At 40.5% G+C, this 22,135-nt stretch overlaps 2 protein-coding genes across 3 annotated transcripts in view; both read right to left on the bottom strand.

The window, feature by feature from the left end:
* Window positions 1-343: 343 nt before the first annotated feature.
* Window positions 344-5,468, bottom strand: Vcpkmt (valosin containing protein lysine methyltransferase). Its single transcript, XM_051146958.1, has 6 exons — window positions 5,044-5,468; window positions 4,843-4,953; window positions 4,613-4,682; window positions 3,700-3,819; window positions 2,501-2,605; window positions 344-488 (listed from the first exon to the last, which is right to left on the bottom strand). The coding sequence occupies exons 1-6, from the start codon at window positions 5,403-5,405 to the stop codon at window positions 474-476; spliced, it is 783 nt and encodes a 260-aa protein (XP_051002915.1). The 5' UTR covers window positions 5,406-5,468; the 3' UTR covers window positions 344-473.
* A 1,791-nt stretch (window positions 5,469-7,259) lies between these two features.
* Window positions 7,260-22,135, bottom strand: part of Sos2 (SOS Ras/Rho guanine nucleotide exchange factor 2) — an 85,785-nt gene continuing 70,909 nt past the window's right edge. For both annotated transcript variants that reach the window (XM_051147058.1, XM_051147052.1), the window contains exons 17-23: window positions 19,157-19,274; window positions 17,240-17,412; window positions 16,325-16,441; window positions 14,543-14,804; window positions 13,304-13,345; window positions 8,913-9,022; window positions 7,260-8,087 (exon numbers count right to left, since the gene is read on the bottom strand). In XM_051147058.1, the coding sequence (XP_051003015.1) occupies window positions 7,572-8,087; window positions 8,913-9,022; window positions 13,304-13,345; window positions 14,543-14,804; window positions 16,325-16,441; window positions 17,240-17,412; window positions 19,157-19,274 (1,338 nt within the window). In that variant the 3' untranslated portion in view covers window positions 7,260-7,571. The remainder of the gene's footprint in view (window positions 8,088-8,912; window positions 9,023-13,303; window positions 13,346-14,542; window positions 14,805-16,324; window positions 16,442-17,239; window positions 17,413-19,156; window positions 19,275-22,135) is intronic.

The raw sequence follows: 22,135 nt of genomic DNA on the forward strand, positions 1-22,135 counted from the left end.
CTCTGTGGGCCAGGCTGATATGGCACTCAAGAGCTACACCTGCCTCAGCCTCCCAGTGCTGGTGTTAAGAGCTGTGCCCACCACGACCAGCCCTCAGAACACCCGTGAACAGCAATGGAGAGACATCACTAGAAATCAGAGCAACTTATCTCTTGAAAATGTACAGAACCACCAAGCTGCTTCACACACTTGAGGCTACTCTCAAAATTTCTTTTTATTCAAGTGATTGTCAATGTTTCTTTTAAGTAGCACTTGATGCTGAGCCGAGTGAACCTAAGTTGGATTTCAAGCCCACAGGCAGGCAGGCAGGCAGGCAGTTCACATCGTGGGCGGTCCATGGTGGTCGTCATCCACGTAGCACATCTCTAGACATGCTGGAGAGATGTGTGAACGCCGTCTTCCATGCTTTATGCACATGCTCCATTCACACCTGTACCCAGGGTGTTAGGGACGTGGGTAAGATGAAAACGGTTTCACGATGGCTGTTTCTGTAAGGAAAAGGGGGAGTTTTAAACATTAATTTCACAGCACCGAAGTTTTTACCGGGTATTTTATACTATGTAGTGCATTCATCAGTGGCTAAATGCAATTCAAGTGAACAATCACGCACAATGTTTAGAGATAGTTTAGAGATAGCATCTAAAGCAGTTAAGAAAAAAGCAGATGTATGAATATTATCAAAATTAAAGACCTTTCTGTTGCAAAAACTACACTATCAAAAAATTCAAGACACCCACAAAATAGGAAACATTATTTGTAAACCACATCTGGTATAAATAGGTAAAAGAATCTAAGAATGTTAAAGACAGCACAATTTTAAAATGGGCAAATATTTCTAGGGTGACACAAGAAGATACTGAGTATCATTAATTATTAAGAAAAAAACCTGCAATGAAACCCTATTCATCTACTACAACAACTACAGTCAAAATGACAGACAGTAACGAGCACATGGCACTGATGGAACCCTTGCACACCATGGTAAGAATAAAAACAGTACAGTAGCTTTGGAAAAGCTTGGTGACTCTTCACCGTCTAGGTAGCGGCTGGGTTCAGACAGACCCGAGACAATATGCACACACAAAGATGTTCACAGCAGCATTATTACATACAAATAAGACCAAACGAGAGGAAGGCTATCAGCCAGCGAGTGGGCGGATGGCACGGCCAGAACCATGCGCAGGAACGTGTAAGTGAAGCATGCTGCGTGGATGAACCTTAACACTTTGCTGAGTGAAAGAAGCTAAAAACAAGCTGGGCGTGGTGGTGCACGCCTTTAATCCCAGCACTTGGGAGGCAAGAGGCAGGCGGATCGCTGTGAGTTCGAAGCCAGCCTGGTCTACAAAGTGAGTCCAGGATGGCCAAGGCTACACAGAGAAACCCTGTATCGAGGGGAAAAAAAAAAAAAGCTAAAAACAAAAGAACACACAGTGAGACTGTACTTGGGAAGCACGTGCAGAACAAGCAATACGATGTGAAGGCTAGTTGGCATTTCTTTTCTGTGTGATGAAAATACTTAAAATTTAGAAAGTGATGTTTTATACAACAGAATATATTAAAGCTCCCAAAATAAATCCTTTGAAAAGGGTAAATTTTATGGAATGAGAATTATATCAATTTTAAAAAGAAATAGGTCTCTGCAAAAACAACTCTTTATAATCAGAAACATAAAAATATTTATGCCTCAAAAAGAAATTCTACTTTTAAAATTTGTGCCCTTTATTTAGGCACAAAATGTATTTCCTTTGCCTTTCAGCATATTCCACATAAACACCAATCTTCTTTCCTTGGACTGAGTTTTAATCCTACTTCTGGTCCCTAAAACTCTGTGTTGTATCTGCTCTTGGCTACGATCCTTATCTGATCCTTACTTGTCTGAAGTGAGGTTCAATGCCAGTTTGGACAAATATCCCTCAAAGGCAAAGGCTTGGTCACTAGCACGAGGCTCTGTGAGGAGGGAAGCATACTGCCGGGTTTTCTGGACGTGCCCTTGAGGACCAGCTGTGGACCCTTTCTCAGGCAGGACGTGAACGGGCTCCCTTTGTCACACACTTTTGCCATCACCTGTAGCTTGCTCACAGGCCCAACAGATAAGGGTACCCAAATCCACGACTTGACTGAGCCAAGATAAACTTTTCTGTATCTCACTGTTGCTCACAGACAGCTTGCCTATCATGTGCCAGGCCACAGGTTCCTTCCTCAGGATGGCAGAAACGAAGCGAGCCTTCTATATTTTTTTGAGACAGTGTCCCACTATGTAGCCCAGCCTGGCCTCCAACCGCACAGCCTTCCATTTCTTGAGTTCTGGGGCTGTGACCAAGAACCCAAGGCAAGACAGGTAAGTGGTGCAAGTACTGGCGTCAGCGCCTGCGGCCAGCCAGTCAGCACTGCCATTTCACTATGTGGGGGTGAAGAGCTTGCCAATGCCTCAGCCGCCCCCCTCCCGCTCCCGAGACAAGAAGCAGCTGATGAAATCTCAGAGCATGAAGAATGCACATACTGGGTTTTTCTTTCTGATGTATATAATATGAATGTCTTCACTTCGGTATTCTTCATCATGTTTGTCCAGAGGAATTTCCTCAAAGTCAAAGTCTAATTGAAGGAGCTATAAATTCAAAGGACACGTACGTTAAATTCAGTAATTTGGACAGACTCATGGTAAAGAAGTGAGGGTGATGGTCGCCACTAAAGAATGGCTGCCTGGTAAGGGCAACGTGGAAAGTGTCTCAGATCTGGAAATGTACATATTTTAAGTAAATACAAATTACTTAACTTCAAAATTTTAAAATCATAGATAATTTCAAATTTCAGTAACATTTTCCCATATTCATGAAAAACATGGAACATTTTACTATATGTTATCTGAGGGAGTCAAATACTTGCTTTTGCCACTAAGCCAAAGGAGTCCTTTTAGCAGACAAAACTTATGGACTATAAGAATTAGCTTCAAAAGGAGCCAGTTTTTAATAGGTTGAATTTGTGCTTATAAAAGGGTCTAGGTCGGGGCTGGAGAGATGGCTCAGAGGTTAAGAGCACTGACTGCTCTTCCAAAGGTCCTGAGTTCAATTCCCAGCAACCACATGGTGGCTCATAACCATCTATAATGAGATCTGGTGCCCTCTTTTAGTGGGCAGGCACACATGCGAGCAGAATGTGTATAAATAATAAATAAATAAATAGTTTTAAAAAAAGGGTCTAGGTCACTACTTGGCGGGAAACAAAGAACGGATAAAAGATAGGCACTCCTTTTTCAACTTTAAAAACAAACAACAAAACTCTGAAAATAATTACCTATGTAAAACGAGCAGTAAAACTATGTAAGAAAAGACAGAAGTAGGATTTGCCACCTCCCACATTTCTATCATGTACTCACTCAGACACACCACCGACAAGCTCCCAAGCCCAGTCCTGAACACAACACTGTTTAACAGTGTTGAAATGGTCTCAGAAAAGACAAGCCTGCCATCACCCGTCCCCACACAGATCTGTGACAGTATAGACTAGTAAGGACAGAGAGAAAACTCAAAGACTAGAAGGCTCAGAGAACAGTGGGCTCTATGCAGAGGGCTGTGGAGGACCTTCTCCTTCGTTCTTACCAAGAGAATGTTTTCCCCAAATGAAACTGCCTAAAATATGGAGCAACCCTACAGCTTCCCGAAAGGGTAACTGCTACAAACACAGACGTAACATAATACTCACCCTGAAATAGTTTTTCTCAATCTCTGGATTTTTTCCCATTGTACGTTGTTCATAACAACATATAATACAAGTTTCAGGGCCACTGAGATCTTTTAATGTTTTCAGCAACGGTTCCAAAGACTATTAAAAAAAAAAAAAAAGTACAATTTTCAGTTCATTACTGCTTCCTATTATTGGCTTGTATCTTTTTTGTTTGATTCGAATGAGGGTCTAGCTATGTAGCCTCAGCTGGCAAAGACCTTGGAGTGGTTCCGCCTCCCAAATGCTGGGATCACAGGAGTTGCACCACCACGCCTAGCTACACTCAAATCTTAAAAGTCTAATTTCACTTCATCTAAGTAAACAAGCAACAATTTACCCCACAAAAGGAAGCCTGACCTTAATGGTTTAAGATTTATTTTTATTATTTTAATTATATGCCTGTGTGTCTGTGTATGAGCATATGCACAAATGCTTATGCCTGCAGAGGAACTGAATCCCTGTGGAGCTGGAGTTGGAGGGGTTATGAGCCGCTTGATGTGGGTGCGGGGAATTGAACTCGGGTCTTCTGAAAGAACAGTATGTCATCTTAACTGCTGAGCCATCTCTTCAGCCTCCTGACCCTAATTTGAGCATCAGTTGGCTTGAGGCATCAATTTAGAAATAAATACTAACCAACACTGTGTAAACTGATAAGGAAAAATCATTCTACAAGCATAATACATTTTGTCACTGAGAATTAACTAATGAATTAATTTGGGGTGTGTGTGTCTCACTCTGTGGTGCGTGCTGACCCTGGTGATGTGTCTCTACTGCCTCATCGTCTAGACAACAAATATCCCACACCCAGAGATGTTAAAGCGCAGAGAACTGTGGGCTTCAGGACACACGAAGTACAATTCATCCACCAGCCAGCTCAGTGCTCAGCACTCACCTCCTCGTAGTATATGCAGTCAGCCATTAATATGTAGTCGGGTGCCATCAAGTCTTCTATTTCTTCCCCCCTTAAAAATGTCAAACATATGTCTTTAACGATCTAAAGCATTCGCTTTAGAAACGAGCAGCAGAAAGGTTCTCTCATATTAAGCATGCACTGAGCAAAGTGCAATTTAAAGCGCATGGAAGCAGTTATCTTAAAAAAACAAGCTGAAAGGCCATACAAACCATTTCAGTACCTTGGCTTGAACGGAACCAGTCACAAGATGCTTGTTCATATTAATATTCACTTTCAGCAAGTCTTGCAGCTCCTCAAGATCAGTGACTACAACGTCTGCCCTAAAAAACAACCTCGGTTGAGGTACAGGCGCATGGCTGCACGCCGGTGACCTGATGCTGGGCGAGCAGCGCCTTCCCGCCAGCTCTTACCCGAGGGTCGCGGCCATGAGCCCCACGGCCCCGGTGCCGGAGCCCAGCTCCAGCACCGAGCGGCGACTCAGTGCGTGGGCCCCCTCGCCAGAAAACCCCGGCGTCTCCAGGTATTTGGAAAGGACGATGGCGGCGTCCCACACTACGCAACCCACGCCTCCGGAGCCGTACTGCTGCAGTCGAAGCACTGTCCCGTCCCGCTTCTCCAGGACCCGCACAAAGCTCCACAGCGGGTCCTCCGCCTCAGGCTGCAGAGCTTCCGCCATCGCTGCCCCGGCCCGCCAAAGGCTGCGGCGAGCAGTGACGTCACGCCCACGCAGGCCTCGCGCCTTCCAGCGATTCAGCGGCTGTCCACAGCGCATGCCCGAGTCTCAAAACCCGGAAGGCAGCAGGAGCCAGCTGCAGTTAACTGGGAGTGGCCCAGAGAGCTGCTACTTAGATGGGCTCTTTAAGACACAAAGCAAACGGCAATGGTTTGCTTTTGTTTTTTGTTTATTAAACCTGGACGGAAAATGGCTTACACAGAGCTGATGGCTATAGATCTAAGGAGCTTCCCAGGTCCAATTAAAAAAAAAAAATGGTTATATTCAAGAAGTTTTTTTACTGTGCATCTCCTTTTCCGATGAGTGCATAAAAGTGGTGGCTGGGACTTGCTACGTGCTTTCCAAGATAAAGAAAAGCTAATCCTCTAACATTTACATCCCCTGGAGCCAAAAATGGCCAGCAAGATCAAGGGCCTGAGTTCCCAGGGCTCAGGCGGTACAAGGTAGGCAAAGCCTCCTGCAGCCTTCTGCCTGACTTTCACACGTGTCTGTGCTATGCACACCACACAAACACGCAAATGTAATAGACTGAAGCTAGAGATGGACGGATAGACAGACAGATGTTAGATAGATTCATTCTTCTAGGTTTTATTTTTTCAGCTTTGTTGCTTTTTGTTGTTGTTGTTGTTTTTTCAGGATGGTCTCCTGTGTCCCTGTAGGTTCAAACCCATTATGTAGTTGAATGCGGACGTAAACTGCAGCCATAGCCTTCAGTCTCAGCCTCCCAAGTGCTGGGATTACAGGTGTGCACCACTATACCCAGCTTTTTGTTGTTCTTTGTAATGAAAAACAACATTGCAAATCTTTCAAAAATTAAGACTGAGGTGATTTATTAATCTTGTTAAGAACTCTGATACAAAACACAGTAAAGGCCACCGACCAGCAGATAAACAACGTGGCTTTGGGCTACAGCGGCTGCCGCTGCACTGTCAGCACAGCACGCTTGATCACTTTGAACGACAGTGTTCAAATGGCAAAAGCTTTATCTCTGGTCTGATGAAAAAAAAAATTAATAAAGCTTTAAGTAGTTTCTGTTTAAATATTACCAATCTGGAAAAAACTTTTTAAAAATTTCAGTTAACATGAGATTAAACAAAGTTAATAGGTTTTGAAGACAAGGCAGTTGGCAGTTGGTTCCTATGCCCTAAGAAACTTTCATTCTGGACTTACAAATTAGTAAAATAGCAGATTGTATTATAGGCCTCAAGTCACTTAAATTTATATAGGTTATTAGCATTATCTTTAAATATATACAATATAAATAAACTGTACATACATGGCATATTAACTTTGTTTTCCCAAACAATCATTAGCTAAAGACATCATACACTTCAAAACAAAAGGCACATCTTAATGAGAAACATGCCTTTTCTTCTATAATCAGATTATGTAGAATTGTTTATAATTTTAACAAAATAATAAACAGTGCATTCTATTATCTCCATTCTGTTTTCAATTTTTGTCTTCAGCAGCAAATATTGGCATTTAAGACATGACCTCAAAGAGTTTAAGAACACTGGGTGTTATTCATAATTTTCCTAGATGTAAAAACCAAATGAAGTTAAAAGCTAAGATGTCAAAAAGGGTTTAAAAACCAGTAACACCACAATACATGTCTGTAGCTGCATAAGTTAACTGCCTTAAAAAGGCATCTATTACTCAGATTTGAGACCATCCTCCAGAATGCTGTCCTCTTTCAGTGCAGTCAGTATCATCTTAAGCCATATTTTAGCAGAGTCTACAGTGCAAATAGAAATTCTTTATACTGGCCTTTGGGCAGCACTGAGGAACTGAGACAAGGCAGTGCTACTGATCACCTGAGGGTTATGGTAAAGGGCTTTTGCATTTTAATTTTTTTCAAATTCTTTTCTTCTTTTTTTGTTTTTTGGTTTGTTTGTTTGTTTGTTTGTTTTTAACTTTTGAGACAGGGTTTCTCTATGTAACCCTGGCTGTCCTGGAATTTGCTCTGTAGACTAGGCTGGCCTCAAACTCAGAAACCCACATGCCTCTGCCTCCAGAGTGCTGGGATTAGAGGTATATGCCACCATGCCTGACAATTTTTCTAATTCTCAAAAGCTTATTTGATCAGTAGCATTTTTGTAAGAGCATTATTTGTAAAAAGTACTAAAATACTAAGCCTTTTTTGAATAAATTAAAAACCTTTACAAATACTATTCCAGTGTCAATGACTATCTGTGGCCAAGGTCATTGAGGAGTTTCTGCATTTTCAAGCAAAGGCAGTCTGTACAATGGCAATGGCGGGTGTGAAAGCTCCCGTTTGTAAGTCTTTGGTGGCAGTTTTGGTAGGTGAGGGCTTGAATTCTGCCTTGGTGGAACAGGAGGAGCTGGAAGATGAGCGAGATTGTTGTGACTGGAGCTGAGCAAATGGCATCTGCGTGGTACTCGTGGAGAGGGTGTGCTGGGAGGAGTGCTTGGTGAATTAGGACATGTACTAACGTCTCTGAGCCAGTCTGGGTCTCTGTGAGAATGTCCCAGTGGAGGTGGCTGAAGATTAAAGGGACAGTTTATAAAGTGTTCCGGAGGCCGAAGAGGGACTGGTGGAGGGGTATCAGGAAGAGGGTCTCTTGGAGGCGGTGGAGGTGGGCTGTGCACAGGCCCATCAAGTGCAGCCGTGGGCACAGGCGCTCTCGGCTTTACCTTTGGAGGAGGCGGCTGTCTTGGTGGAATAGCAGGAGGGTCATCGTCCAATTTCACGGTTCCCTAAACAGAATCAAAAGGAACATGTATACCCTCTTGGAAAATGTACAAGATAATTTAAAAAGACTATAAAATTCTTCTGTGTCAAGTTAAATCTAGAGGCTCAAATTAAATTAATGTGGTTTAATTTTCAGGTTCCTGACTAAATTACTTCCAGATTACTTCCAGATTAATTCAAATAGCATTTGAATATATGTGATGTTTGCACTGAAACCTTAAAACATAGAGTTCCCTGTCATCTTGCTTTGTTTCCAACATTTCAGAAATTTATAAACTTATTTATGGCAACAGGTCAATGAAAATAATATAGCTTTATATTTACATCATGGGAGGACATGGCATTAATAGCATTTAGCGTCTAGCTTCTACTCACTGAACATCTACTTCCATTTTTCCCATGGTAGTTAAAGCAATGGATCTCAAAGTGTGATCCAGGGAGCAGCAGCATCAGAACCAGTAGAGGACAGCTCAGCACAGCCAATTCCCAGGCCCAGCTGCAGTCCTACAACCTACTCCTAACAAGTTTCCTAGGTGATCTGTCATGCCCTTACATTTAGAGACTGGTCTAAAGCTTTCAAGTTCTTTCAGATAGGAATTCCACCCTCCTGCCCCAATCTGCATAAGAAAAACAATGTACTTCTGATTATCTGAAATTTTCCACTTTCTTTTTAAGTTTTTATAACTGCTTAAGTATTTTTCAAACATGACAACTAAGTTTTGAAGACCTGTAGAGTGCAGCTAAACTGTGATGGACACACTCTAGTACTACTCTGAAAGAAGATGAACAACTATGCAGAAGCTGACGTCAACCCAGGCCTGGACGACTACCTTGGAATTTGAAGCATCATGATCAAATTTCTTCCGAGGAGGAAGCGGAGGAGGAATTAGTGGCTCTTCACTCAGTTTGTGTAAACTTCCACATGAGCTGAAAAAGGTCTCTGGGGGAAGACAAGGCCGGTTTACAACTCACTGTGCAGTTACAGGACAAAACCCCATTACAACTGGTGGTTCCTCCTGCTACCATTACTTGTCAAATGGTTACTTCTCAATACTAGCTAATCGCCTGTTCGTCTGTCCTCTCCACTGAGTGTTAAGTTTTAGGGGACACCATGTACATGCGTCTGTAGCCCTAGCACTACCATAACAATTGGCACAAAGCGCTGTAAAACTTAAATGAAGGCACATTATTAAGATCTGGATCTGGTGGGGCAACTTAGTGACTCTGTTTCCAAATAAAAAGTACATAAAAAAAAAAAGTTGAGGCTATAGCTCAGTGGTAGAGTGCTTGCCTAGCATGCACAAGGCCCTAGGTTTGATCAGCACCTCAAAAACAAGACAGAAGCCAGGCGCTGGTGGCACACACCTTTAATCCCAGCACTTGGGAGGCAGAGGCAGGTGCATCGCTGTGAGTTCCAGGCCAACCTGGTCTATAAAGCAAGTCCAGGACAGCCAAGGCTACACAGAGAAACTCTGTCTTGAAAAAAGAAGCAACAAAAAAACCAACAAACAAAAACAAAACAAATAAACAAAAAAACCACACCCCAAACAAAACAGAAATCCTCCCCTACAAGCGTTTGAAAAACACAAAATAAAACTGAAAATGTACGTGTGCTGTTGTGCAGTGGTGTGTTAGCTTCCAGAGGAAGGCCATTCTGAGCAGAAACTAGTTCTGATACAGAAGAAGTCTAGTTATTTTGTATAAGCAAGGAACCCAAAGTTAAAGTCTGCACTATAAACAGTACTGATGGTCTCCACTGTATTCCAACCAAGCACAGTAAGCCGAGGAGCACATCTGATGGATTACTTAGATAATTAAAGTATAAATAAACACCAATAGAGCAGTGCCAAAGCATTAGACAGGTGAAAATAAGTAAGATGCAACAAAACATACTTGATACTTCTCTCTGATTTAGAAAGCTATGGGTTTCGTCTGTTTGTTTTGTGGGGGCTTTACAAGTAGGCAAGTACTCTAAGAGTGAGAGACATTCCTGGCCCTAAAGATAGAGCTTTACAATTCTTTTAAAAAGAAAACTTTTGCCACAGTCTCTCTGTGAAGTTGGCTTGTCACAGTCATAGCACTCCTCTCTGGATCTGGGCTGCCCTCCACTCCTTTAGTACTATCTGACCTAGTAGGGATCAAGGAGATAGGAGAAGGTACACCTTAAAAACTTGTGTATTCCTCAAGTAGAGATTTTAAAAAACACTATAACTAATATACCAAGAGACAGAAGATAATACATTGAGAAAACCAGAATGGGATGCTCGTTAAAAGCTGGGGGGGGGGGGGGGGAGGCGGAGGAGAGAGAGAGAGAGACAGAGACAGACAGAGGCTCACAACTACCTATAGCCCCAGTTCCAGGGACCAACCACTGTCTTCTCACCACCACAGTTACCTGCACATGGTACACATAAACTCATGCAGGCACACATACATACATATACACAAATAAACATCTTTTAAAAACTAAGATGCATAAGTGGGAACCAAAAAGAATTCCTAGACATTCTAGGATATAAAGAAGATGTGCTGAAGAGATGGGGAATAATGTAACAAAATCTAGAAAATAGAACAAAGTAACAGAGATAATGTCAGAAAAACAAAACAAAAAACAAGACAATTGGGAGTAACAATGTACAAGGAAAAATAACTCTCAAAGCAGAGTGTAATCATTGCTCAAAATTATAACTTTCTAGAAACTCACTAAGTAGTAAATGAAAGGAAAGGGCAGTATCACAGTTCACTGTGAATTGATAGTCATCAAGAAAAAGAGCTGGGGAGCTGGGCATGGTGGCGCACGCCTTTAATCCCAGCACTTGGGAGACAGAGGCAGGCGGATTGCTGTAAATTTGACCAGTCTGGTCTACAGAGTGAGTCCAGGACAGGCAGGGCTACACATTGAGACCCTGTCTCAGAAAAAAAAAAGAAGAAGAAGAGGAAGAAGAAGAAGAAGAAGAAGGAGGAGGAGGAGGAGGAGGAGGAGGAGGAGGAGGAGGAGGAGGAGGAAGACGGAAAAAAAAAAAAGAAGAGGAAGAAGAAGAAGAAAGAAAGAAAGAAAGAAAGAAAGGAAGGGAAAGAGCTGGGCCGAGTGACAACAGAACACACGGGGATAAGGTGGCAGGTGCAGGCACTGGACACCATATGGCACAGCTAGAACTGGTGCTCTAAGTAGGTAACTAACACGAAGTAAAGACATTTCTCCCACAGAACATAAAGAATCCTAAATAAACATCAATAAAGCAAAGAACTACCTGGAGCCAATGCTCCGACTGGTGCGGAGCTTGTAATGCACTTACTGCTCAGAGGCACTGAGGACACCAGGAAACACATTTTCAGGTTAAAGAGAAAAACATTTAAAGATCCAGGTAAGTGTTCTTAGTGGCCTGACTTCATGGAAAACAGCTATGAAAGGACATGGGAGTAGCGGCAAGACCTATTTAAGAACAGCGCAGAGCAGGAATGAGGCAATTATCAGTCCCAGGACAGGCATGTCACAAAGTCATTTGTGTAACCAAGCACACTACACTTGACTGAGCAGTGATCCAAATATGATATAGACAACAGAGCACACCACTCTCATATCCCAACCAGAAGTCACCAAAGCCCACCTGAAAGTAATGATCCAGAAAAAAGAACACTATAGAAATATCACTCAGGAACACAGATATGTCATCAGAGAACGAGAGGAAGAAAAGAGGCAGGTGAGTGTTTGGTGGCACTGTCTACCTTTGGTAGAAGTTTAAAAATATACAGAACAAGACACTTAGGAGACTACACGTACTCTTTTTATTCCTAGGGATTCTTGCTGTTACCTAAATGTTATACATCTCACTATGCCAGCACAAGTGAATACAGAAAGTTACCAACATTTAAGGGCTTGGGAGGTAGCTTAGTCGGTAAAGTGCTTATTGCACCTGAGCTTGACTTCAGAACACATGCAAACATGGACACATAACATGAATGTGCCAACAAAGTGTTAACATTGATTTTTCTCCCCACCCCATGATGGGGGGGGTGGGGGTAGGGGAGGGGCAGTTGGTTGGGAGGGAGGGAAAGAGAAATAAAGGGGGAAGAAGCTTGGCATGGCAGCATGAGCATGTAGGCCTAGAACCTGCAGATGTGGAAACAGGGACCCCTGGAGCTCCCTGCCAGCAAGTCCAGTCTCATCAGTGAGCTCCTGACTCAAAAAGCTGCGGAAGAATGACATCTGAGCTCAGCCTCTGACCTCTACATGCATGTGTGCACACACACATTTACCCACACAAACATGCATCCACATATTACTACACCAATTTTAATGGAATTAACATTTAGGTAATAAATTATGAATATAAGTATAAATTATAAGTATAAATATAAATTATGAATGGTAGAAGAGTTTTATTTTACTTAAAATAAGATGTGGGACCTGATAAATATTTAGTTCAGTAGTCCCTTGGCGTCTAACAACTGGGTCCACTACAGTACAAGGATATAAGCATGCTTCGGTCTCTTCTATAAAATGGCAGAGTGTATGTATACACCCTATAACTTTAACTCTCACTAGACTTTACTTATCTTACTCACCACCACAATGTAACCCTTATGTAAATTACTGTTGAGGGAATGACGCCATTAGCAAAAGCCCTCTGCACGGTCAGGTGTTGGCCTAACCACACTTTCCATCTGTAGTTGGCTGAAGGCAGAGAGGTAACCTACAACGTAAGGAACTGACTGTACCCTTTCTCTGGAGAAACGAGTTACAAGTGGTAAGAAGTCAGGCAACTGAGATGGATCTACTCTCCATCCTAGACCATGAACCGTGCTAGGTGTTCCCTGAGGTCACTTCACTGGATTCCTCACAAGCTCAGGTTCAGACAGGCGCTAAAACACACGTTAAAAGAATTAAAACAAAAATTAACAAAATTTAAACAGCACCAAGTTGTAAGTAACTCAGACTGTCAATAAAAAGTTCTTTTGGTCTGAGGATGCAGCTCAGAACTACAATTGCCTAGCATCTGTGGAGCCTGGGAAGGCAGGGGTGGGAGTGGGGGTGGTGGGATGATGGGTGGGAGTTGGGGGGTGGGGAGAATGGGCAAAGGGAAGGATGAAAGGGGGAAAATTTTTTCTTTCATTTATTCTTTAAATGTTGCTCACTCCCTAAATATGGAAACACACCTTCAATAAACCAGATTATGATCTTTACAGTCATGTCACTATAAACAAGTTACGTCTTACTTACTTGACTGTGGCAAGAGGACTGGAGCAAAGATGGTATTGCTGCCTGTCAGAAAGAGAAAAAGTCATTTGAATAGAAAGCTAACATGGATGATCTTCTTTTTAGATATTTTCATTTAAAAAATGCACTAGTGCATGCTTTTAACCCCAGCACTTGGAAGACAAAAGCAGGTGAGGACAGCTAGGGGACATAGGTAGAGAGACCCTGTCTCAGCCTCTGCACCCCAACAGTAAAATGCACTATACAAACTTGTAGTTTGTAACATGAACTTAATCCTCACTGTCCCTACAATGTTCTCTTTTGTAGCCTGATGCCTTCTCTATCACAATCCCTTTTAATTTCTTTTGTGGAATTTATACCCTTGTTTTATTACCCATTATTCCAAAAAGTAATAAAAAATTTTTGTTAACTGAATAAATTAGAAAATATATGCACACAATGCATAAATAATGCTTTGCTCCCACCCCCACCCCGAAACAGGGCTTCTCTGTGTAGTCCTGGCTGTCCTGGAACTCACTCCATAAACCAGGCTGGCCTAAAAAAGAGATCCACGTGCCTCTGCTCCTGAGTGCTTGGATCAAAGGTGTGTGCCACCACGCCCAGCTGCTTTGCTTTCTACTAAGCACTACCTTTGCTCTACGATGTCACTTTCCATACCAACACAGTATCTTGGTGCTATTTCCTGTTGCTGTGATAAAATGCCCTGACAGAAGCAGCTCAGAGGAGGGAGGGCTTATTTTCCCTCGCAGTTCTAGGTTGTAATCCACCATCAGGAACAGTGGGCAGTGACTATAGGCACACTCCTGCTCAGCTCAGCTCATGTCCACGTTTCCCTAAGAGACAGGACCCCAAGGGCAGCCCAGGTCGGCTAGGAAGCTGTTATAAGGCCCAGGCTAGCTCTGAACTTAAGAGATCCATTCACCTGCCTCTGCCTGAGCACCAGACTAACGGCGCATGCTGAGACAGCTCACGGGATCCCTGTCTAAGGAATGGTGCCACTCACAGAGGTTAGGTCTTCCCACCTCAGGTTATGTCATGGACATGCTCACAGGCCAACCTAACCTAGGCCATCCCTCAGTAAGACTCTCTTCCCAGCTAATTCTACATTTTGTCATGTTGGCAATTAAAACTAACCACAACACACAGGTATCAAGGGTTCTATAGCTCCTAAGTTGCAAAGAAGAAACAAATTATTCAAAACACAAACTCCTTCTCTTACCAAGAAGTTGCAAAAATACTTACCACAGGAGCTATTAAGGTCCACATCTAGAAACACGCTGTGGTCTGAGGAAGCAGACACAGGTGGGGTGGACGGTGTGTTGGGCGACGTTGGCGCTGACACTGCTGACTCTAGCTCCGTCTCAGCGACCCTGCTGAAGCTTATCTTATAAGGCTCTCTTTCCAGAGGCGTCGGGTGACCTCGTAAAGTGCCTGAGGTAGAGCCATGGCGGCCTGCATTGGGCCTTATTCCAGGAGATTTTAAGGAAAAGTTTGATTTCCTAGGCTAGGAAAAGTAAATAAGTATAGTTAAAACAGCACGATGTGTAGGTAATTTGTTTATAACTTACAGCTACCTTACTGTTAAGTGCACTTTTAAAAGAGTGATAAAAATCACATCTTCAAGGTTGGCCTGTAGCATTTTGGAAGTAATTTCCAGACTTGATTAGATTATCGCGGGCTTGATAAGTAAACCTTTCTTACATAATTTTAGAGATAAAATTATTAAAAATTATATAAACAATTTTTTTGTTCCTAAATACTTAATCCTAAATTTCTCTCTCACACTATCTATATGTTAATTTCATAGACATTTACTAGGAACAGAATTTATGTAACATAATATGCTATGTGTGTTTCATTTTTAAAGAAGGTCATTTTTTCCTGACCTACACCATGTTTTAATGTCTTCAGTGAGAAGTGTTGCCATTGTGTCTACCCTAACTTGCTTGTTTTTAAAACCCACGACATTGTAACCTAATGAAAAACAGAATTCTGAATCAGAAAAACTGAGTAAAAACTCAGCTGCATCAACTACCTGAAAATTACTTTACTCTGCTGAGCCTCAGTTATTAAAAAATATTCACGTGTGTGTGCAAATGCGTGTGCTCCCTTGGTGCTGCAGTTATAGGACCAGGTCAGCTTCCTGATGTGGGTGCTGGGAACTGAACTCTGGTCCTCTGGAAGAGCAGTGCGTGCTCTTAAATGCCTCAGGTTTTTTTAACTATAAAATGATGTAATGATTTACGTCACAGTTGGGCATATTTAGCTCAAGTGGGCTACTTGCCTACTAATGTATACGTTCCTGGGTTTGATCCCTAGCACTGGGAAAATACCCGTTTCATACAACTATTTTGAAGATGGGATAACACAAACTCTCCTAGTTCACTGTTTTAGCACTATGCTCTAATGCTTTTTATTGTTTCCCTCACCTTATTTCACCTTTGGATGCTTAGGGTGGGCCTCCTACCTTTGCTGTTGTCACTGCAGCAGCACATTCTAGTGAGAGGGAGTGCTCCAGTGTACTACACGGTCCAATGGCAGGGGTCATAGTCCTGCCTGAGGCACCTACACACACCCACTTATCCCTGCCCTGCCCTTTTCATTTGGTCCATCCAGCTACTGGCTTTTGGGTCTCACTTTATACTTTTCCTCTGAAATCAGGAGGTTCAAAAATGGACAGGTAAATAAATGACACTAAGATGAAGGATACTTAGCATGCATGTGGACCTAGATGTTACACCCAGTAATTTTTAAAAAACCAGTTTCCATCAAAAGGCTGACCATTTCTGCTAAGTACTGTTTTCTGTGATGTTAGGGAGTGAACCAGGGCCTTGTGCATGCTGGGTAAGCACTCATTAGCTATGACCCCCCCCCCTTACATAATTTTGCAACTAGAATAGTACTGTAGCATAAACAACAAAACAGCTATTGGTTAGATAACAACTTTAAGAGAATAGGTTGTTAAACATTGAAAATGCTATTTTTAAAAATGGAAAAAACTTCCTATAACTACAACAGACTTACAAATCGAGGTGGTTGTTTGCAGTTTCGGGGTTCAATTTCTTGAGATTTGTTGAACAAATAATCTGTAAACTCCTTTTCAGATAAAATCCCCATTGGGTTGAGGTTTTCAAAGAATCTCTGGAATTAAACACACAAATATATGTATATACCTTAGGTCTTACTAAAATCAGATCCTATTAACTTCAACACAAAAAACAAGTTAAGACAACACAGTATTTGAGACATTCATAAAGACTGCTCATTCTGCCGGGTGTGGTGGCACACACCTTTAATCCCAGCACCTGGGAGGCAGAGGCAGGTGGATCTCTATGAGTTTAAGGCCAGCCTGGTCTACAGAGTGAGTTCCAGGACAGCCAGGTGTTACACAGAGAAATTCCATCTTGAAAAACAAACAACAGCAACAAACAAACAAACAAACAAAACTGCTCATTCTACTCTGCATTTAAAACCAAGACTATACAATTAAGACTATGGCTAAAACCCACAGCACATTTTAGATAAGCAGAACAAAATCGGAGATAACTGGATTAAGGTATATTCAAAAGTAATTTAAAAGACAATTACATAGAGCTTTACATTTTTCTGTGTTACCCTCCAAAATGAACCACCAACTGACAGAATGTTAAAAACTCTCTGGGATGCTTATGTACCTACTATTCTCCAGACCCTTCACAGTGACCACATGAAGGGTTCGATGTTATGCTGGTCCATTTGGAGGAGCTGCTTGAACTGCACAGCGAAACAGGACTCTCAGAAGGTCTCAACATTAGTGACTGCTAGTGTGGCAGCACAGCATAGGGCATTTACACTGCTATCTGAAGTGCAGCTTACTTCCCAGGCAACAGAGAGCATGATGCATCACCGTGACACAGGACCTAGTGCCATCTCCTCAAAGACAAGTAAGGACACCCTTACCCTCATTTCGGGCTCCGTCCGTAAGCAGTAAGGCTGGTTCTGATACTGCTGAATCTCTCCGGTAATTTCAGCCACTTTCCTCCTCTTACTGAAATTAATCAAGTCTTTCCCTTTCTTCTTTAGAAAATCATTGTTCCCTTCTTCAGTCTTCAGAATATTTGTTAAATATATTCCTAGTCACACACAAAAAAAATCTAGTTATTTTAAGACTGGTCATTTGAGTCATTTGGGAGGACAACTGGTCTGGTGGAGTTGAACTCAGTAGCATACTTCTGGAAAGCAAGTAACTCTTTTCTATTAACAATTTGTAACAGAGTGTAAAATATAAAGAAAACGAAGACTATCCTTCACTAAAATTAAAGGCTACATTCTGAGAAATGGCAAGCTAAGCATATCCTAACACCGTGTGTTCAAATTTATTCCAATCAAATGTTTTAATATTAGATTTAAAATATTTAATGTCAATTATCTTTAAGCAACTATCAACAAATCAAGCAGCTTTGCTTAAGAACTGTAAGACAAATTGCTTCTCAGAGCTCATCATCTAGGGGAAAAAGGTTCTAAGCCCTTTTTATGCATAATTACTGATTCATTTAGATTGGTGGGTCTTGGCTAAAGGCAATTTTGCCATCTAAGGGATAGTTGGGAATATTTTTAAACATTTCTGGTAATTACAAGTTTTGGGTACCACTGGTCTCTAGTGAAGAGGAGGTCAGGAGGCTGATAAATATACTACAATGTGACTGTCAAGCCTTCACAATAAACTATTTTTTCCTTTCAACTTCCATCGATAGTGCTATGGTTAAAAAAAAAACAAAAAACAAAAAAACCTTGGTTTAAGCAATAATCTAAGTCCACCAGTGAAGCCAGCCATGTGCCACATAATTACGCTTGAACTATGAACAAAATATGTAACAATGGCACCATGAGATTACAATAAAGGGCTGGAGTGTAGCTCAGTACTATAGTATATGTTTAATCACCAGAACTCTGTGCCCCAAATAAAAGGGAGCTGAGGAAATTGTTACAGTGTGGTAGTATTATAGCACAATGCTTGACTCAGGTGTTTTTGGCGACTCTACTATAAACAAGCAGACTGCTGCTGACCCATCATATAAAAATATAGGACTATAACTTCATCAGGTGGACAGCAAAAAGTTATGTGACTGGCTTATGCATTTCTATGCTATAGTTTTATCATTATTTTAGGGTGTAATTTTACTTATAAGGAAAAAAGTTTACTGTAGAACAGTGTGCTGAGCTGTGCTGGCACCAGCCCACATGCCTCTTATTCACTGCGTCTCAAGGCCGCACGCAATAAGGGTATGGCACAATGAAGCAGAACTGGAGTTTGAAACCAACCTGGACAATATGCGGCACTCCATCTAAAAGAAACAATAACAAAGAAAACAACTCCAAAGAGGTCATATTAAATGGCTGGCTTGTTCCATCTAGGTGTGTATACACATACTCTATGATATTTACATAAAACTGCCTAATAAAGCTTTTCTCAGCGTGCACATCTACTGTTAGGCATAATTACATTTAAGAAAGGTTCACATTAAAAAGCTTTGATCAATGTAATTTATATTAATAATGTAATTTTGAATTTAAAAGTCTTTATAAAGACTCTGTGAAAGCACTTTTATAATAATAATTACAACCAATGTAGATGTGATATAGATAAATAATAGTAACAGTTGTAATTTATAAGAGTCTTCACAAGACTATGTTAAGTAGTATATATAAAATATTTTAAGTTCTTACAACAATTTTAGAGGCAATTATCTTGATCTTCATTATACAGACAAGGAAATAGAAATTTTTATTGTTTTTATCAATACAGACAACCTATTTGGAAAAACTCTCTTTTGGTTACAACATATTCATCTGTAAATTACAATATTCATAACTTACCAAAAAAAGGCACACAAGGTGGATTGATTGATTTAAGTTTTATTAGATATTTTTTAAAGTGATCCTGACTTAATTCCACAGCATCATCCAAAATTCTCCGCTTCCTTTCCTGCAATCCCTTTAAGACATGTACGTTTAATATAATTTTTGCATATAATTCAATCATATCAAAAGATCCATAAGAATATAGAACTGTAGAATTTACAAAATTTCACAAATATTTAAAATTATTTTAAAAATTGTGCTTGCCCAATGGTGGTGGTGCACACCTTTAATCTCAGAACTCAAGAGGCAGAGGCAGGCATATCTCTGAGTTCGAGGCCAGCCTGATCTACAGAGTGAGTTCCAGGACAGTCAAGGTTATACAGAGAAACCCTGTCTTGAAAAACAAAACAACAATAAAAATTGTTAGTCTTATTTCTTTAGACACTGCTAAAATGTGTCAGTCTACTTTTTTAATCTGTAAATATAAAAACTAAGAATTTGTGTTCTTTTTATTATAAGCTAGAAGATTCAGGAATTTAAAAATTCTCCCTCGGGACCTTATTTTTTTTATCATTTTAATCATCAAGGTGTAAATTACAATGTCAGAAAGAAGGGCTACAATCCTTCAGGACTCAGTGTTCTTTGACTAAAGGTCTTTTGAGGTTGAGGGTAAACCTTAGCAATAAGGAAAGTGTAGGTGAAAAATATTTTTAAAAAGGAAAGAAAAATGTAGGAAGGTAAGAAAACTTAAAATCCAATGAGGATTATAAGCACACATATATAAACACAAACTCTCAGCAAACATACTTGAGAGCCAAGCATCATATCAAATGTGCCTATTTAGTAGCTTTTCTCTAATCCTCTACACAAGTCTCTACAACTTGAACAAGGGGAGAAAAAGATCAGGGAACACTATCACTATTCCCAGAAGTCACAACTGACTGTCTCTGAAGGGAAAGTCCCAAATGTATATGTAGAATGTTAATAGAATTCAACAATCTTGCTGTATAGAAAAGCCAAACAAAACTCAACTGTATTTCTAGATATAATTTTTTTTTATAAAAAAGGAAATAATTTTTTTAAAAATTCCAAGATAGATGACAATAGAGTGAAGGCATCTGCCATGAAATCACAGAGATTTACCACATTCCTGGCTAGGCGGCTCATTACTGTACGACTGTCAGTCAGCCTCTCACAGTGACTCACAGACCTGAGCACAACTCCTATTAGACTTCAGATTTTTTTAAAAAGTGAAGCTAAAGCTGATTCTAAAGTATTTTAGGTATCTTATTTTAGATATTTTAGATATGCAGTTCAGAAAAAAATCAAATAGGTTGAAAATTAGATGTATCAGAAACAAACCCATATATATCTCCAATTTATGATGCAGCAGGTACACTAGAGCAATGTGGGGAAAATGAACTTGGAATAAATGAGAGCAACTGAGCAGCCATATAGAACAAACAGTAAAATCAGAGCCCAACCTCACCCCATATTAAACATTTCCTACTAAATTAAAAGTCTTCTTTCCTTTTGTTTGTGCAGTGGAGGCCTTGAACTCTCAATCCTCCTGCTTTAAGTCTTGAGCACCAGGAAGGACTTAGTAAGAGAGACAAAACATTAGATCAGGGGCCTGCTACACTCACCATCACAAGGTACAGGACAATGCAGCAACGCACCAGGTGCAACAATGCTAGAGTCACCAGTCTGTATCCAGCTAACTTACAGTCTAGAGTATTTGAGAAAAATATTTCTTCTCTATGATTCTGCTCTGAGTTTAGTTTTTTTTTTTTTTGTTTTTTTTTTTTTAACTTTTTTGAGACAGTGTCTCTCTGTGTAGCCTTGGCTGTCCTGGACTCACTTTGTCGACCAGGCTGGCCTCGAACTCACAGCGATCCGCCTGCCTCTGCCTCCCAAGCTGAGTTTAGTTGTAACATATAATGGTAGACTGGTTTCCAGAGAGATGATAAGAACTCATGTCTTTTCTTTCTTTCTTTCTTTCTTTTTTTTTTTTTTTTTTTTTTTTTTTTTTTGGTTTTTCAAGACAGGGTTTCTCTGTGCAGCCTTGATTGTCCTAGACTTGCTTTTGTAGACCAGGCTGGCCTGGAACTCACAGCCTCCCGAGTGCTGGCTAAGAACCCATGCGTTTAAAGGCAACATTTTGATAACACACTTGAGCTCCTGCCTTCACCTCACTTGGGAAAAACCTTTTTAGGTGCAAAAACCCATAGCGAGGAGATTTTGCTTGATATAGAAACTAAAGGCTGATAGCCGGTCTGTTTTAATGTCTAACATGCTAAAAAAGTTCATATACATAAGCCAAATAAAGATGTCCAGAAAGAAATGAGAGGACATGACCAGATGAAAGTGGCCAATAAAAAATTTAACCTCCCTAGTTATTTTTCAAAATATGTTAAGAAGTTTGAAGTTTTATTTTTGGCCCATAGAATCTGTAAAAATTTAATATAGTAATGATCAGGCAAACTCCTTGGCAAAAGCAACAAAAGTCTGAAAAACCAAAAAAAAAAAAAAAAAAGAAAGAAAGAAAGAAAACCTGAAAACCTGACCCAGGGACTTCTGTCTTCAGAAATTGATTAAGGGCAAGAACTGGGGTTCCACAAGAGACATATGAATGAACGAATGAATGAATGAACGTACATGTGAATGATCCATGATAAATTTGGATAAATTATATATCCAAACAAAAATCAGAAACAACTTAGTTGTTCCCAAATAGAATGACAAACTAAATTATAATTCATCCACAAGACAGAAAAACTATGTAGCCACTAAAAAAATAAAACCTTGTTTTGAGACTAAACCAATAAATAGAACAATGTTTATAAAAATAAGATGCATGCCATAAATATCTATATAATATGATATTCATTTTTAATTTAAGAGACAATAAATCTGCATACTTCTATATCTCCCAATATTTATTAAAATATTAAATATTACTTCATCATTTAAAATAAAACAATCTATAATTTA

This window comes from Acomys russatus, chromosome 1, assembly GCF_903995435.1.
Source record: "Acomys russatus chromosome 1, mAcoRus1.1, whole genome shotgun sequence".
NCBI classification, from domain to species: domain Eukaryota; kingdom Metazoa; phylum Chordata; class Mammalia; order Rodentia; family Muridae; genus Acomys; species Acomys russatus.

Excerpts from the sequence above, each read along its gene's own strand:
- Vcpkmt (XM_051146958.1), bottom strand. The coding sequence starts at position 5,405 with ATGCGCTGTGGACAGCCGCTGAATCGCTGGAAGGCGCGAGGCCTGCGT. Across the intron at positions 4,683-4,842 it reads CAAGCCAAGGTACTGAAATG|GGGGGAAGAAATAGAAGACT; the intron begins GTTTGTATGGCC and ends GACATTTTTAAG. Across the intron at positions 3,820-4,612 it reads ACTGCATATACTACGAGGAG|TCTTTGGAACCGTTGCTGAA; the intron begins GTGAGTGCTGAG and ends TTTTTTTAATAG.